Source organism: Nansenia antarctica, assembly GCF_963989245.1.
Source record: "Nansenia antarctica genome assembly, chromosome: 5".
In the NCBI taxonomy this organism is placed as follows: Eukaryota; Metazoa; Chordata; class Actinopteri; order Argentiniformes; family Microstomatidae; genus Nansenia; species Nansenia antarctica.
The window spans coordinates 27,836,840-27,854,866 of NC_137690.1; the positions used below are offsets into that span (position 1 = coordinate 27,836,840).

General features: G+C 43.8%; 1 protein-coding gene across 1 annotated transcript; it reads left to right on the plus strand.

Annotated features, from left to right (window-relative positions):
- The first annotated feature begins 5,853 nt into the window (after positions 1 to 5,853).
- paqr3a (progestin and adipoQ receptor family member IIIa) lies at positions 5,854 to 16,828 on the plus strand. The gene is made up of 7 exons (XM_080532167.1): positions 5,854 to 5,950; positions 6,660 to 6,888; positions 7,253 to 7,415; positions 13,054 to 13,209; positions 15,367 to 15,564; positions 16,025 to 16,115; positions 16,233 to 16,828. The coding sequence occupies exons 1-7, from the start codon at positions 5,890 to 5,892 to the stop codon at positions 16,373 to 16,375; spliced, it is 1,041 nt and encodes a 346-aa protein (XP_080388293.1). The 5' UTR covers positions 5,854 to 5,889; the 3' UTR covers positions 16,376 to 16,828.
- The last annotated feature ends 1,199 nt before the right edge of the window (positions 16,829 to 18,027 follow it).

Here is an 18,027-nt window from a genome sequence, read left to right on the forward strand (position 1 = left end):
GAGAGGTTAGCGAAAGCTCAGCATATTTAGGGGGAATGTCACAACCTCGTGGTTATCGCTGACACCTCGCTGTGCTCGCCATGCAAATGTCCTATTACACCCAGTCCAAATAGATTAAGAGGCCTGTTCGAAAATAAACAGGTTTTTCCTTTTTCCTTCCCCCCCCCCCTAAAAGGAGGGAGGGGGGGCTGATGGGAGAAAGGGAGGGATTGGTGGGATTGACAGCACTGCAAGGTGATGCCACCGGTGCAGGGCAAAAAGAGAATGAAAATCTCATTAGTTCTCTTCCACCCCAATTCATGGCTCTGGCTTTGACCTTGAGACACCCCCACCGCTTCCAACCCCCCCCCCCCCCCCCCTCTCTCGCCTCCCTCCCTCCTCTCCCCTCCCTCCCTCCTCTCCCCTCCCTTCTTTTAGGTGAATCAAACCGGGGGCCCTGGGCTGGCGGTGCCCTGGGTCCTGGCTGAGCGATGTGTGGCGTGTGGCGTGGCGCGAGGCGGGCTGAATTAGTGCCAATCCCTGAGACAGCTCCGGCACCGGGCACTCCTGAGGCGAGGGGTTCAGGGCCGCCCACACCCCCTCTTTTCTCTCTCTCTCTCTCTCTCTCTCTCTCTCTCTCTCTCTCTCTCTCTCTCTTCAACCCCCCATCTCTCCCTCTATCTCTCTCTCTTCCTCAGTGAGACAGACAGGACGCCCCCTCCTCCACGGTAAGAGAGAGAGAGGGCTGATGGGTGAAGAGAGAGGCTCTCCTCAGCGTGGAGTGCCTGGATGGAAACCAGCGACTCCCAGGCCAATCTCTTTCAATCACCTCATCCAACATGTAGACGCATCTCAACTTCAGCTGTATTAATTCTGTAGCAAGTGAGCTGTAATTTTCCCTGGCATGTGCTCTAGAGATGGAGCATGCAGAGATCTGGCCAAACAAAGAAATCAGCAATGCAGGCCCATTGGAGATAGGAAAGCCATTATGTTGATAGGATTGGGCAGCGTCCATCTTAATACTGGATTGCATATGATAATGATTTTGCCGTCCGTTTTTTTGTTTTTTTTGGTTCAGTGTGTTGTACCCGTGAGAAAATCCACTTTGACTAGACTCAAGGGTTAGAATTCGTACATGAGCAGTATGTAATTCCACCTCCAATAAACCTGTATGAAATTCCGAAGCTGCTCTGTTCAAATATTGTTGCATTATTCACCGGATGAGATCCATCCATCCATCCATTTTTCATTTTCAGTGGGTCCCTGTCATGCCATTTACTTAATCATAACCTCTATTATCATTTCTTTGTAATGGACTAACTTTTAAATAAATCATATGTGTAGAAGCGTCACTACTACGATGCACTATTCATTATTGGCTTGCTAAAAGAAGGACATTGCAGCACCATTGCTTTGAGTAACACATCACTCCTGTGTCGACAGTTGCAATAGAGTTGTCAGAGCGCCACCTGCTGGAAATTGCACAACCTGCACGTAATATATATATATATATATATAATTTTGTTTAGGTCTTTGAACTTTACCGGCATTTAACCTGCTCCATTTACAGACTTGTTACCTGCAGTTTACCAGTAATACGACTTGGTTTGTTGCAGGTACACGATTTATACAGTATGACCTGTCTCTACAGTAGTAAAATACTGGTAATGTTACGGGGAAATGGCTCTGTGTAAAGTAGGTATAGGCAAGCACATTGTAGGTAGACTTGACTTGTCATGTCTGATTGCAACATTGTTACTATGTGTGATATTTCTAAACGGTTTTATTGTGCAATTCAAAACTGTCTTGTATGTCTGTGTGGTATGGCTGTATGCTCTTTGTGTGCATGTCATAGTGTTCTTTATAGATATAGAGTGACATCTGCAGGATGCTAGTGCACCTACATGATAACCTCAATATCAGCTTGTAAGTCCAATTAATATGTACATACAAAAGTAGACAAACTGGAAAAGCAATTATCCTTATCAGTGTTATAATTGTCCTTGTGTTTTTAGTCTGGTCTTATCTGGTATTACAGTACAGGCATGGGTAATGATGAAAGGTTGCTTTTCCCCCAAAAAAGGTACGTAATGTGCTTTTATCCTACGTAAGTGTTGCTTTGTCCTTTTCTCTCTCTTTTGTTCTAATTTGATTCAGTCTCCAAATTATGTTTTAAGTTGTTTATTTAGGAAGGTGAAGAGGGGCTTGTAGTGCCACTGAAAAATATATTATTGATTTGAAAAAATAGGATTACTTTATCTTGTTGTAAAGCTCCTTTAAAAAAAATACAGAAATTCAATCTACTTCCCATGTTACCCGTAAAAGAGCAATATGTATGTATAATCTCCAAGCAGTTTCTTAATAAAGTGCTTATTTTGGTATTGTTGAAAATATAAGTACCCAGCATACATACTCCTAAAAAGCTTAGAATGTCTGCCTCAGCAACATGGTTATGATTTTTATCCATAAATGAGGATTTACTAAAGTTCAGCCTTTACAAGTGACACACCAAGCTATTGTTGAAATTAAAGTATATTAATCTTGTTTCAGTAAAGGCTAAATGCTGTTTAAAAACCTAATCTCTTGCTTATTGTGAAAATTGTTTTCTCTTTTCTTTCAGACCTCAAGAGAATGATATGACTGAGAGCCAGAGAGACTGTGTAGGCGGCGCAAGATTAGAATTTAATTCCTTTCAATATTGTTATCATGAAGAAACTTTTAACAAAAAAGTGCAAGCAGGACCATTTCATTCCTCTGAAGGGCTTGGGCTTTATGGCCCAGATGAGATGTGTGTTAAATAATTGAACAAGTAGTACCATAGAATTTGTGAGAAGGGAATTGGGTTATGTGGTTTTTGCTTTTTCAAACACTTTTGGGTAAACTTTTGGATTATCTGGTATAGTGTGTTGTTCGGGGGGGCATTGTCTTGATTACAGTTAAAGGTCTCATGTGTGCAGATGAGCTCTCATTGGCTATTCACATGCACACATCCAGTCTCACACCAGAGACAAGGATGTGTCTCAGTTCTTTATTGTCAAAGATTGTGTTATCGTGAAACCAATTCAATTAGACATTATACATATTGATTCATGAAAGCATTCCATTGATATTTCTTGATATTTTCTCCCTGTTTTCTTGGTTAGATATTTTCAGGAATGGAGCATTTTCAGTGCTCTCTCACTGTGGCCTTCCTCTCTTCAACCTCAGCTCTGAGGAGAGAAAAGACCTGTCCCTGCCATTTTGTGTCAAGGCCAACAGCGTGGGCTGGTGCTAGAGAGCGAGGCCTCCCACTGCTGTGAAAAGAGAGGGAGAGAGACACAGAGGGAGAGAGACACAGAGGGAGAGAGACACAGAGGGACAGGGAGAGAGATAGAGAAGGAGGAGGAGGACGAGGCCACATCAGACGGCTGCAGAGATACACCCGAGTGTCAGCGTCCCAGAAATAGCACTGGGACCAGACTGCAGACACCAAACAAACAACAGCTCTCAGAACGAGTAAACATCGGCCAGCACCGGAGATGCGACACACTGTGAAGCCTCCCTCTGTCTTCCGATCTTGTTAATCAGAGCCGGGAGAAGGCGATCGGAGGGGACACCCATCCTATTGGAACAAAGTGCGGCCGGCGTCTCCCCCCCACCCCCCCGCCAGTGACCGGTGCCTCCGGATGCATCGTACGGAAAAAAGTTGACATGCTCCCTCTGTGTGGACACCAGGGACAGAGTCACGTCTGCAGCAGATGTCTCATGGCGCAGACTATAAATAAAGCCAATGAGACCGGCTGAGCGCTGATGGGCCACCGCTAGCCTAGCAGATAGGCCTGTCCAGCCTTTGCGTGCTAGCAGGCAGGCTAATGTTTGGAGGGGGCCACACTGGGGGCCCTGGAACGGCTGTATCTCTGTGGTCTTTGTGTCTTGCTTTGCTAATAGGGAGGGACACAGCTCAGCAAGCAAACTGTACTTATCAGACCACTGGAGCGGCTGTTGTCTAACTGTGAATCCGATAAGCAAAACAACAATTTGCCACTGACTTTGCCTGTGTTAGGCCACTCATGGGCCACCGTTAGCCGGTTATAATGGGTGGCCATTTGGGTTCCAGATAAGGGTTGGGTATTCTTTGAAGTGAGATGAGGGCATGCTACGCCATAAAAAAATTATTCCGAATTGGAGGAACAACATTATTACTACTTTCAATATTATAAGAGCTCAATATAGTGAAATTCTCCATGAATTCATCATGAAGCCAACACATTCTCTTTATGAGCTTTTTTACAGATTCACATTGTTACGTGTGATGACCGAAATAAAAGCATTATGTGAAAAAATTATGTCACTGTTAAAAAAAAAAAATCTAAAGAATTTGGATTCAAATTATATCAGGACCAAATTTTATATAAAGAATTCCTCTCTTTAATATAATACACACCTGCTTTTCCTGTACACTTAAAAGGAACCCTTTAATTTCATTACATGCTGTGCACAATTACACATTTCTCCACATTAACTGTGACAGAAAAATGGGGAATGGGGCAAAAAAAGGAGAGACAATGGGGGGGGGGGGGGGGGGGGTAAAAAAAGAAAAAGAAAAAGGAGCACGCCACAGATTGTCACAGTGAATCACAGAGGAGTCAGGGAAAAGGTGGTAGGGCAGGGAGAACTGGGCTGTCTATATGAGGAACACAGTCAGAAAGCCAAGGGTCTCAGTACTTTTGATAGCCACGTCTCTCTCTTGGAAACACTGGAGCTGACGTCTAATCCTTTTCAATTCGGGTCCCAGTGGCAGATGGACCACTGGAGTCCACCCAGCTGAGACCAGCGGCTACTCAAGAGAGTCTCTATTTCTTTGTGTTTCATGAACTGTACTTTCTCTTAAAAGTACTGTTGTGAAATACAAACTAGGCATGCCACTTGAATGAAGCTCATGTACAGTAAGAATTAAACAATGTTAAAATGACACTTCTTGCATTCTGGGGGTTTGCCCTTGCTTGTGTTATTATATCTTGGCAGTGCAGTTGACAGTGAGTGGAAGTGGATACGCTGAGAGGTGAATTAGAAGTGCTAATGAAGAACACACTCCCACTTGAGAACGAAGCAATTAACTTGGGTGTAAAAGCTGAGGGAGGGCTGAGGAGTGAAGTGTGATTCTGCCCCAGAGGGATACGAGAGCTCACACCTGCAATGTCTGGAGAGGAAAACGTCTTGACGGATATTTCTGTTGACAAGGTAGTGTGTACCGCACCCCCCCCCCCCCCCCTTCTGAATACAACCACAGACTCACACGAAGGTCATGATTTCATTGAGGAATTTAGATTCATGATCATGATAATACATCAAGTATTTTGAGTAGGCCTGTTACTCATTCATGCATGAACACATTATTATTGCACATGTCATGCTTTTTCAATGCTTTATTGATCACCATGTAACACACTACTGTCAAAGTCCGAACATGAGACATGTCTTGAAAAAGGCTTCACCCTACCTCTAACATCTGTGTTTTTTAAACAATAAACAAAGCTTGATGTAACATTCAACATTAAATCCTTTATTTTAATCAAATCTTTGATTGAATAAAACGAACACCAGAAATACATCAGTAGGTTAGCTGACGTGACTTATCTGTGGCCCCAAGCGTAACATGCCTCTCTGGGGGGCATGACACTGATCCAGGACCGCTTTACCCTCCCCGTCTTCGTATCTGAACCATTTCGGTTGAAAAACCCCTAAACTGACCTCAGACCAGTCGCGAGTCCTTTCTACTCAGGCGTTCCGTTCAGACATCCTAGTCGGGGTCCACCGGTGACGACGTCAGGGCAACTGATGATTTGGAAGATGTGACTTGTTGTTCTGTTTGGAAAGGAGATGTCAGATATACGTGTGGCGCTTTTGTAAATTAATGTTAGCAGCTACCACATGTTCAGTACGTCATACAAACATCCACATGGCTCTAACTGTACATACACCAAACTGAAAGGTAAGTTATTAGGAGACGCTAAGTAGTAGCGTGTGATACCGGGACTGACAGAGAGCTGTCAGGGTTCAGCTGTTCTCTCCTAGCTAAACTACTCTACCGCTAGCTATCTTGTGAGCTTAGAATTATAAGGTTCTATCTCCGTTTAGGGTAGTTCAGAGATATTGAGTGTCAAAGTGTTTACATTCCATTATGTTTTGTGAGATGGAACCTTTGTATTTTATGAATTACTAACTCAAAAATGTCAACATTTTAAAAATAACACCACACAGGCGTTTAATAAACACCTAATGGATCAGATTATGTGAAAAACTCAATTTTGACAAACATTGAGATATAACCTTATAATTCTAACGTCACGATCTGGCTAGAAGAATGGTGTTCCCCGTCATGACTTAGCTCCCCTCTTCACCATCATGTTGACTCTCGTTGTGCTAGGACAGCTACGTGACTTCTCTCCTAGCTGGCTGATACTGTCTGTCTAACTAGTGCTAGTTGACAGACGCTACACACAGACTAGCCTCACTTCGTGTTTCCCAACAAAGCCACAACAACATGCATTCGCTTTAATAAGCCAGCTCAATATCGTTACACATTTTCATTTGAATACATCATCGTCGATAAGTGATTTTGCCTCTCTTTCAAGTTTCAACAACACCTATAACTTTAACGTCATTTGTATACCGCTGACTGAAATGAACGTCTTTTTCAGCACATGCTGCCACTGATGCCGGTGTGAAATCAAAGAATTCAACTATGCCTCAGAAACTGATGAAGAGTGCACATTACATCGAGCTGGGCAGCTATCAGTACTGGCCCGTGCTGGTGCCCAGAGGCATTCGGCTATACACTTATGAGCAGATCCCAGTCTTCTTGAGAGAGAACCCTTATATCACAGATGGGTACAGAGCCTACTTACCCTCGAGACTGTGCATCAAAAGGTGAGTGTAACATTGACACCTAAACACTGACGGTGCATTGCATTGACAATATCATACAGACCGGCATCTATACAGGCAATAGATGTGTGGCAGAATTGGCTAGACTAAGCAGCCAGGGAATCAGGCTCAAATATCAAGAAAGATATCATGTGCTTCCACTCGCCCCCAAGGCGGCAACATAACCTCCTGGTAACACGATTACAAACTGTGCCCTATTGTCTTGTATACAGGTGCGCTTGTTTTCCCTAACACACAGGCCAAAGTGTAGTCCTACACAGACACAAGTACAATGGCTCAACCTGGCACCAAGAACAATGAAAATGAGTGAAGTTGAAACTTCATCTGCATGTTCTGTTCCCTCCAGCCTCTTCATCCTGTCCAATGAGACGGTGAATATATGGAGCCACTTGCTGGGCTTCCTGCTGTTCTTCACCCTGGGGGTGTACGACATGGCGAGCGTGCTGCCGGCCTCTGGGGCGGCCGGGGAGGACTATGTCATCTACTCCATAGGTCTCTTCTGCTTCCAGGTGGGTTCTCTTCACCCGTTATTTTACATTACAGAGCCGAGCCGAGCCGAGCTGATTTGGGCTGGTTACGCATCCACTGTAGTTTCTGAAACAGTGCTGGAAATGACGATTTGAAAGCAACATATTAAAACCAGCACAGAATGGTTCAGGTTGGCGTTGCAGAATCTTTAGCCCCCTATCTATCCATCCCAGGGCTTGACATTAAGCTTTTTCAGGTACTTGTCCTTTGGACAAGTGAACTTATCTTTTACTTGTCCTAGAGCTCAAGTTACTTGTCCAAATCCAAAGATTTAGAAAAAGCAATAATATGAATAATAATATATTATACTCTCACCGGCCACTTCATTAGGTACACCTTTTCAACTGCTTGTTAACGCAAATATCTAATCAGCCAATCATGTGGCAGCAACCCAATGCATTTAGGCATGTAGACATGGTCAAGGCGATCTGCTGAAGTTCAAACCAGCATCAGAATGGGAAATAAAGGTGATTTAAGTGACTTTGAACCTGGCATGGTTGTTGGTGCCAGACGGGCTGTTGCGTGATATTATAGTGTCAATATGGACCAAAATCTCTGAGGAATGTTTCCAGCACCTTGTTGAATCTATGCCCCGAAGAATTAAGGCAGTTCTGAAGGCAAAAGAGGGGGTCCAACCCCAAGGTGTGCCTAATGAAGTGGCCAGTGAGTGTATGTGTATGCAAATAACACATTTGACTACTATTGATTTGATAATGATGTATCCTTAATTTTCAAATGTATTCAATATTTTGTAATTATTTAAAAACGTAACCCCTAACCCTAACCCTTTTAGATTAAGATTGGCCACAAAAGGGATGAATATCTAGGAATATTTACAAAAAACGTTTGTAACTATAGTCTCTCCCCAATGGAAGCAATCTTATTTGCTAGCTTTTGGATAGTAGCCTATCCTATATTCAAATTGAGAAATCTATAATTAGTGTCATTCTGAAGTTCGTATTGCGATGTGCTGGTCTGGTCTTAAAACTTCAAACCTAAAATATACGATCGCATCGAACTACATGAAAATAAGCGGCATTCATCAGAGCAATTGCGCGTCATCTCCCTGTCATCAGAATGATCACGCCCCTTTTTGGGTGATAGAAGTGTAGAAGTTTGACTGGCGGTCAATGGGAATTTCTGGTCTTCGCTACTTTAATCCGATAAAATAAGAAAACCTTAGTGCTTTTTAGATATTAGGAGCCCAAATCCGATGGCCAGTTAGGCAAACTATTATATAGTGTCGTTGCCGATCAATGATCGACGTCGTTATATAGAGAAAATTAATGAAATAGGAGTTGATTCATCAGATCAGTCATACGTCATCTCCCTGTCATCAGGGATTTGTAGTTCTTCATTTGATTTGCCGTGTAAATCCCCAGACTGCCCAAATCCGATGGCCAGTCAGGCAAACAATTATATAGTGTCGTTGTCGATCAATGATCGACGTCGTTATATGGAGAACATTTATGAAATAGGCAATGAATGTGTGTCCTTTCAGTCTGCCTCCATCCATGTGGATGAACCACCCGACCCAAAGGCCTGAGGTGTTGTAGGAGGTATGAATATGATTTAGGGGGTATTTAGTATAACAGGCTAATGGGTTTATTGTGAGTTTACTTTGATTGTTTGTTTACATTTACATTTTTACATTTTTGGCATTTAGCAGACGCCTTATTCCAAAGCGACTTACAATCAATACATTTGAATACTAAGCATGTGAATCAGCAGTCCACTATTCGTTGCAGGAAGAGTACTCTAGCTCGGGCCCGGGGCCACTGATAGAAGGAAAAACCTTCTCCCTATTATCGGCTTCTACTAAAACGTATTATTATTATTATTATTTTTTTTTAAATATTACTGGAGAAACTGAGAAACAGTACAAGGGGGGCAGTAGAAGTTCTTAGGGACACCGTAGAGGGGAAAGCGGGTGTCTTTAGGAGACGTAGTGGTGAGGGTCAGAAGATGTCTCAGGAGGAGCAGTTAAGATGTAACCTGAAGAGATGGGTCTTCAGTCTACGACGGAAGATGGGTAGTGACTCTTCCGTTCTGACAGCCGTGGGGAGCTCATTCCACCAGCGGGGAGCCAGTGTTGTGAAGAGACGTGATCGGGCAGCCCGACTGCTGTGTAGAGGAGGTGGGGCCAGTCGGCCAGCCGAGGTGGAGGAACGGAGTGAGCGGGCAGGGGTATGGGGGGTTACCATTTCCTTCAGGTAGGCAGGGGCTGTCCCTTTAGCTGCCTGGTATGCAAGCACCAGGGTCTTGAATCTGATGCGAGCTGCTATCGGGAGCCAGTGCAGGGTGCGAAGGAGAGGGGTGACATGCGAGTATTTGGGGAGGTTGAATACCAGCCGGGCAGCAGCATTCTGGATGAGCTGCAGAGGTCTAATGGCTGAAGCGGGGAGCCCAGCCAGGAGTACATTGCAGTAATCCAGTTGCGCTGCCTCTCTGGTAAGGAATGGTCGTATCCTTCTGATGTTGTAGAGGAGGAATCTGCAGGAGCGAGCCGTTGCTGCAATGTTCTCCGCACAGGATAGTCGGTTATCCAGGATCACTCCAAGGTTCTTGGCTGTCAGGGAGGGGGTTACAGTAGCGTTCTCCACTGTGATGGAGAAGTCTTGGAGAGGGCAGGCTTTCCCGGGGATGAAGAGGAGCTTGGTCTTGTTAAGATTGAGCTTGAGATGGTGGTCAGCCATCCAAGTTGAAATGTCAGCGAGACATGCTGAGATACGGGTTGCCACGTGTACATCAGACGGGGGGAAGGACAGGAAGAGTTGAGTGTCGTCTGCGTAGCTGTGGTAGGAGAGCCCATGTGAAGAGATTACCGAGCCAAGAGACTTGGTGTAGAGGGAGAAGATTAGGGGCCCTAGGACGGAACCCTGGGGAACTCCAGTGGAGAGGGTTCGTGGAGAAGATAGCGATTCTCTCCAGGTCACCTGGTAGGAGCGGCCCGCCAGGTAGGAAGAAAATCAGGAGTGTGCGGTGCCAGAGATGCCCAGGTCTGAGAGGATGGAGAGAAGGATCTGGTGATTGACTGTGTCGAAGGCAGCAGACAGGTCAAGGAGAATGAGAACAGAGGAGAGGGAGGAAGCTTGGGCAGAGTGGAGGGCTTCCGTGACAGCAAGGAGCGCAGTCTCAGTGGAATGCCCAGCCTTGAAGCCGGATTGGTGGGGGTCTAAGTGATCCATCTTCCGGAGATAGTCAGTCAGTTGTTTAGATGCCGCGCGTTCAAGGGTTTTGGAAGGGAAGGAGAGAAGGGATACCGGTCTGTAATTGTGGACAGATGATGGGTCAAGGGTAGGTTTCTTGAGGAGAGGCTTGACTCTGGCTATTTTGAAGGCCGCTGGGACAGATCCAGTGGATAGGGAGGAGTTGATTAGGGTGGTAATGTTTATTGCCTAGATCACCGTATTGAGAAGTCATATGGTTATGGGGGGTGATATTGCAAGGTAATTTAAGCACCTGCGCACCTTGCATGGCGGTAGTGGAGAGAGAGGGGACTGGGAGCGATGTATTTTTGTTGACCGCATTATACGCATATTCTATACACATAGTTTGTTATTTTTCTGGTTTTGATCGCTTATGGATTATTTTTGTACGTCGCCAAATTTGATTGTTCTATTCAATAAATGCTCTAAAACGTACTTTTCATCTCAGCGGATTGTTTGGCGCGTCATACAATTACCAGCCCACACCCTGCTTGCGTCTCTCAGCGACTTTTTACTTTTGGCTCTATCTATCTAGCTACAGGTGTCATATAACCCTAACCCATATCCTGTCATATAAAAGTAGGCTACCTTATTGAATCTCCAGGTAATGTATTTCTGACATCCATCACTTTTGCTGTCGTTAAGATACTTTATTTTTCTGTTTTGGTAGTCTGTCCAATGTGACAATTGCCCTCCTCCACCGGCCCTAGTTTTGGATCTAGCTTGCTGTTCATTATTTTCATGATAAAACGTCATAACATCTTCATATACACCATACAGGATAAATACTGATTAACAGTAGGCTACTTTGGCAAATGCCCATTGAACAGATTTATTTATTATCCTATCTTAAGAAAACGAATGTAACACTCTCATCTGGGGATTTACACGGCAAATCAACTGAAGAACTACAAATGCCTGATGACAGGGAGATGACGTATGACTGCTCTGATGAATCAACCCCTATTTCTTTAATTTTCTCTATATAACGACGTCGATCATTGATCGGCAATTACACTATATAATAGTTTGCCTAACTGGCCATCGGATTTTTGTGCTCCAAATATCTAAAAAGCACTACGGTTTTCTTATTTTATCGGATTAAAGTAGCAAAGACCAGAAATTCCCATTGACCGCCAGTCAAACTTCTACTCTTCTATCACCCAAAAAGGGGCGTGGACATTATGGGAGGGGAAAGTACCCGGATGCGTTGCTCTGATGAATTGAGAAGAAGCTAATACGCGTTCACGTGAATGACACTAGTGACAGGAGACCCACAACACTATGGCTGCGTTCGTAAATTCGCTCTGGAATCTGATCAGCACTCATGGAATGCCTTTTGTCCAATCACGTCTTTATGACGTTGAACGCAGTGTGCGCTCTGGCGCTCTGAGCGAATTTACGAACTATGACGATAACGAACTACGAGAGACTGAAATAGCGAGAATGAGGCGCGGCATCGCTTTGCTTGCTATTTTTTTTTACTATTCAGATCGTAAGGAGGAATTCATGTTTGCAGATATTAATACATATTGATTTCTTTTTTTGTTTTGACTTGTCCATCGGACAACTGCAGGAGGAAGTCCACTTGTCCGAACATAAAATGTACTTGTCCCGGACAAGCGCACAAGCCTTAATGTCGAGCACTGCATCCATCTATCTATCCATCTATCTAGATATTGCCTGGGTTTGATTTACTGGGGTACTAGGCCAATGTCGCCCCCCCACACACACACATGCGTTAAATATGTGAATATTCGTGCAGCCCACTGTTACTGCTCATCTTGTGTCATTTGAACCATGCCCGTTGGATATTGATAGGACACTTCCAAGGCACTCATCACCCTTTGTTGAGGTGAGCACATGGATCCCTGTCTTTAAATTGAGTCCAAACATTATGATGATGTGGACACTGGCAGGCGTCACCGATGCAAAGTCACTCTGATCAGCCAAACCCAGTGGCCCACCCAGGCTCATGTCTGGAACTCCATGACCTGTGTAGGTGACTCTGATGCCAACACAGCACAAAGTGATAGGGGCCGCTGGCTTGTTACGCAGTTTTTCTTGTGCTGGAATCAACTCTGAAATCTGAGACATATCAAGTGGCAGCTACTTTGTGCTTCGCTGAAGACTAGTTATCTAAGAAGAATTAATTCCGTAGGTGCCTATTGGACAAAATATAGCATGAGTTATAGTTTATAATATGGTATTAATAGGCCTATTATTTTTCAGTTTAGAACCTGTATCAACCACTAAATTCAACATGGATATGTATTGCTACCTCATGTCCTCAGCCCTTTCCCTCTCCTCTCTATGCTAAGGCTCCTCAGTGACTCTCCATTATGCTCTTGTATGTAGATGTGTTTTCTGACTCTGCGTGTGTGTGTGTGTGTGTGTGTTATCTGTCCAGTTGTGTATGCTGTGCTCGGTGGGTTACCACCTGTTCTGCTGCCACCGCTCGGAGAAGACCAGTCGCCGCTGGATGGCACTGGACTACGCCGGCATCTCCATAGGGATCCTGGGCTGCTACGTCCCTGGGGTCTTCTATGCCTTCTACTGCAACAGCGTAGGTTTTTATCACCATTACATTTAGATTTAATCCAACCCTTTAGCTTTTCATAATAGTACTTTCATACAGCCCATTTGCCTCCCAGCCAAAATCCCTCAGTTCATTTTGTTTCGAATGGAAAATGTTGAGTTGTTAACTCTTATAAATGTTGCTTTGGATGTGTTTTATCTACATCTACATCCAGATCTACATCAAGGGAAACTCTACTTGCTCTGACCTATTTTTGCTTTACTTGACCTTTTTCTCAACTGTCTTTTCTTTGCGATAGAGTAGAACTGCTAGCAATGGATAACAGTAGAGTAGAACTGTTAGCAATGGATAACAGTAGAGTAGAACTGTTAGCAAAGGATAACAGTAGAGTAGAACTGTTAGCAATGGTTGCATGAAATCACACCTCTTATGGAGGGGGAAAAAGATTAGCATGCAAAGCAATCCGGTGGGTTCTGTGAGAGGTCTTGTGCTTGCAGCAGTGGAGATGTGGACAGGTTTAGGCTTCTCTAAAGCGCAGACAGGAGCAGCCGATGGGAGAACAGGGCCTGTGTTTGTTGATGTTGTGAGATCCAGACAGGTGAGATCTGTTATCTGGCCTGAACAGCACTCTGCCAGAGAGGCCTTCGTCAACAGATGGTTAGCCTCATTCTGTGATGGGCATATGCTACCTGTGCAGGAAAGTGGAGCAAGAGTTCTCTTTTTGAGTTGCACCTGGACTGATAACATCTGCGGTGTAGAGTTAGAGAATTAGTTTGTGCTTTACTACGGGTGTTTAAATATAAATAAATTGTGTTTGAATTGTGCATTGATCTTTTGTTTTTGTTAAGTTTCTCACCTTGATCAAACGTATTGCGTTCTTAACACAATTAATATACTACTCAAGCTAACATAGTAGTAGAGTAGCAACAAATATTATTTGCAGGGTAAATGTTGATGTTAAGGTTAGTATTATATGGTGAAGGACAGATTATTTATTGTACAGAATGTCTATCCACTGATTTCCCAAGGACTCTACAACCTGACATTAAGTTGAGTTAATTGAATAAATCTAGAGTAAAACACACTGGTTTGGGTTGCCTGATGAATTCATTATTCCCATTCCCAGGAAGTAAGAGATGTGAAATTGCAGTGCTGCTCTGCAGAATTGTGAACCAACTCTGCCTTGGACTGCACAAACAAAGTCTCTCCGTTCCTTATCCCAGCCTCCTACCCGTTTTTGTTGGTGCGACTCTTTTCAGAGTTTTGGCTTGCGCCACCGCTTGCGGTTTCCCCCGCATATTGGAAGTGCTGGGTTATTGTGCCCCCAGAATGCGGCTGAAATCTGCTCTAGCCTGAACCAGATGGCTGCGTTCATAGAGCGGTCCGTCACTCCTGTTCCCCACCATATGACATTCACACGTAGGGAGCCATCTCCACTCCTCCCCTGCCAAGACTGGAGCTCCATCAGCCAAGTCCCTATAGACCCAGTTTGGAAGAGGAAAAAATGCAGCCTGCAGTATATATTTAGTCAGACTCAAATACAGGGTAGTTTGAATTCTGTCTGAGTTTATGTGGAAAGACATGACACAATATCACGCCAACTCTAGTAAGCCTGAATTATGCTCATACCAAATGGATAATTTGCTTAATATGCAAATTAATTCACTGTGAAATTCCAAATAAATTGGCAAGTGAGGGTGTGTGTCTAAATGTACTTTGTTATAAATGCTCTCAGAAAATACTGTTGTATGCTTATGTGTGCTGTACATTTCCCAATCATTCTGACATGTTTAACAATATATAATAATGAATAGTTGTTCATTATCAGTTGCCACACCTTCCACCCTATGAGAAACTGTAACTGTTGGTGTGTTCGATGAGTGACTGTGAGTGTTTTGGATCCCCTCCATATCATGGACTCAACTGCCCCTCTTTGTGTCTAACAGATGCCTAACTTAAAATGTATATAATATAATTTATAATTTATCAAACTTAAAACTTTCACAACTGTAAAAGAGGGGTCTGGGTTTATAAAGGATTCATTTAGCCTGATCAACGAAAAACTCTCACTTATGTTGGCATATCAGAGAAATGATTTGTTGTTGCATGGAAAACTCATCTTCATGTCCCTCTCTCTGTGTGTGTGTGTGTATGTGTGTGTGTCCGTGTCCCTTCTCTCCTCAGTCCTTGAGGCAGGTGTATCTGGTGACCGTGCTGGCCATGATCCTGACCGTGTTCTTCGCCCAAATCCACCCTCATTACCTCAACCCACAGTGGCAGCGGCTGCGCTCGCTCATGTTCTGCTCCGTGGCGGGCTACGGCCTCATCCCCACGGTCCACTGGGTCTGGCTCAACGGCGGCTTCTCTTCCGAAATCGTCCAGGTCAGTTTACCAACCCCAAGTACTATTGGTTGTTCTCTGAGTAGCGTGGGTTTGGGGGGCTAGCAGAGAAATTGTTTGTCGTATACTTTCCGCAACGGCCTGTGCAGCGCTGAAAAATATGTAAAAAGAAAAAAGCAGCACTAAAAATACATAGGGCCAGTTTCACAGACAAGGCTTAAGCCTAATCCTGGACTAAAAAGCATCTTCAATGGAGATTTTACATTGAAAGTGTGATTTAGTCCAGGACTAGGCTTAAGCCTTGTCTGTGAAACCGGCCCTTAAGGTTTTTTATGACACTATGACAGGACAAATTAAACTGGCAGCCCTCCACAGTCTCATCTATGTATGCGAAAACACTTCCTTAATTGAATGCTAGACTACTTCACATCATTCTAGAATATGATTCTGCACTTTTGTTGTTTTTTTATAACTTAACATACATTTGATATGTGTTCTCTAGGCTTTCGTTCCTCGGGTTCTGGGAATGTACTTCATCGCCGCATTGGCATTTGTCTTCTACGTCTCTAAAGTTCCAGAACGCTACTTCCCAGGTAAAGCTGCCACCTCTGTTCCCTTTGTAATGCTCGTTGTATACAAACCAACACTGTACTGTTATTCGTAGCTAGCATATAGCCAGATAATGACGAGTTGTATCTTAACTCCCATAGGTCAGCTGAACTACCTAGGTGCCAGCCACCAGGTGTGGCATGTCTTGGTGGTTCTGATGTTCTACTGGTGGCACCAGTCTGCAGTGTACATCATGACCTACCGACACAGCCACCCCTGCCCAGAGTACCCCCAGCATGTCTAGGGAGGACTGCTCCAAAGACAGACCCAGAACAACCGTGATTTAATCCCACTGCTGCCACCAGTGTCCAGTATATAAGGGGCTGCACCTCCAGAGACTGACCCAGACCAGACCGCTAGTGTTGATTCCCACTCCTTCCACCAACCACAAAACAAAACCATTGACACGCTCCAGAGACTGGCTGCTGATGAATCTCTCAATTTTTCCTGTTTGACTGGGGAGATATCCCCCCCCCACACACACACACCTTCAGCACTGGCTAGGTGTGACCCAAGTCTGGCTTCTGTTCAGACTGCTGTTCCCTCGTCACTACAGGAACATTCTCCTCACTCCCTTTTATGTTTAGACACACATTGCTGTTTTCCCTTTATGAACAAAATCAACTAAATTCTGTTTTCGGAAAACACCGAAAATGAGAACATTTCTAGGGACTTTCCTGAGCTTCTAATCAAATTTCGTAGCAGTATTTTTATCTAACCGTGGGAGCAAATGCTCTTGAAAGGTATGACCATTATGTATACACTGCCCCCCCTTTATACAAGTGCCTATGCTGACTGTGGTATCCCAGGTTGCATTTGTCAAATGTATCTTCAGTTTATTTGAATGTCAATGATGAAGAGACTGATTTAATTATTAGGACCTGCAACAGATGCAACAGGCGTATGTTTTTGCACTGACAAAGTACTTGAAACTAAAGTGGCAGTTCCACTTGAGTCTAATCTCTCAGTCAGTCATTATGGCTAACATTTTTAAAGCATTGAGTCATGTTTTAAATAATGTTATTCCCTGTTTTCATGTTTACTGTTACTGCTATTCTGCTTGTGATTGTGCGTTGCCATGGATATGAGGTGGTTATCATAGGTACTATGGAGAGCCCAGGGATGTTGATCTGTTAGGAAAATACACCAACTTCAATTTGGCTACAATTACAGTACATTTGGACACAAACCAAAGATGTATATATCAGTATATGATTATACAGTAGTTGTCTGTGGATTCCCACCCAAACCGATTTCAATTTGTCATACCATTTCAATGACAAAATGGCTTTCATAGATCAATTTATGAATTTATTCAGTGGACCACGAATATGTCAGTTCCAACATTACTGAATGTTTTAAAAATGATTAGGTGCTGTATAGTGGTTTGGATCTCCCTCCATATCCAGTCACAGAAGTGTTAAGAATAGTACTAATCCATGAACTAAGCTTGCTTACTTCATAGTTAACCCATTTTACATGCTTTCTGTAATTAGATTTATGGCACATATTAGCAACATGTGTGTTAGCTCTGTTTAACTAGCCTTACCACAGATGCGTGCTGCAGCGTGTTCTGCTGTTCCTACTGTAGCTAGCTAGTGAAGCGCCTGTATGGTGTGGCCATGCCAGGCTACTGTTCACTAGAACTGTTGTGAGATGTCACTCAGAACCATAGCTTTTGTAACTCTTCAAAGCTTTGATATTCATTTGTTTAGTCACTGGTTGAACTTTGAGGGAAAGCAAATGTACAGTATTGTAATGCCAGTTAACTACTTTCCTTTCCTAGTTGTAATAGGCTGCACAAACATTTGTCTGAACTTGATGACGCTCTGCTCTTAACCTACTACTTGCTATAATGAACACAATTTTCTACAAGTTCTCAAGTTCTACAAATTA

Coding starts and splice junctions, on each gene's coding strand:
- paqr3a (XM_080532167.1), top strand. CDS start 5,890: ATGTTCAGTACGTCATACAAACATCCACATGGCTCTAACTGTACATAC. Junction 5,951..6,659: donor TACATACACCAAACTGAAAG/GTAAGTTATTAG, acceptor CGTCTTTTTCAG/CACATGCTGCCACTGATGCC. Junction 13,210..15,366: donor ATGCCTTCTACTGCAACAGC/GTAGGTTTTTAT, acceptor TTCTCTCCTCAG/TCCTTGAGGCAGGTGTATCT.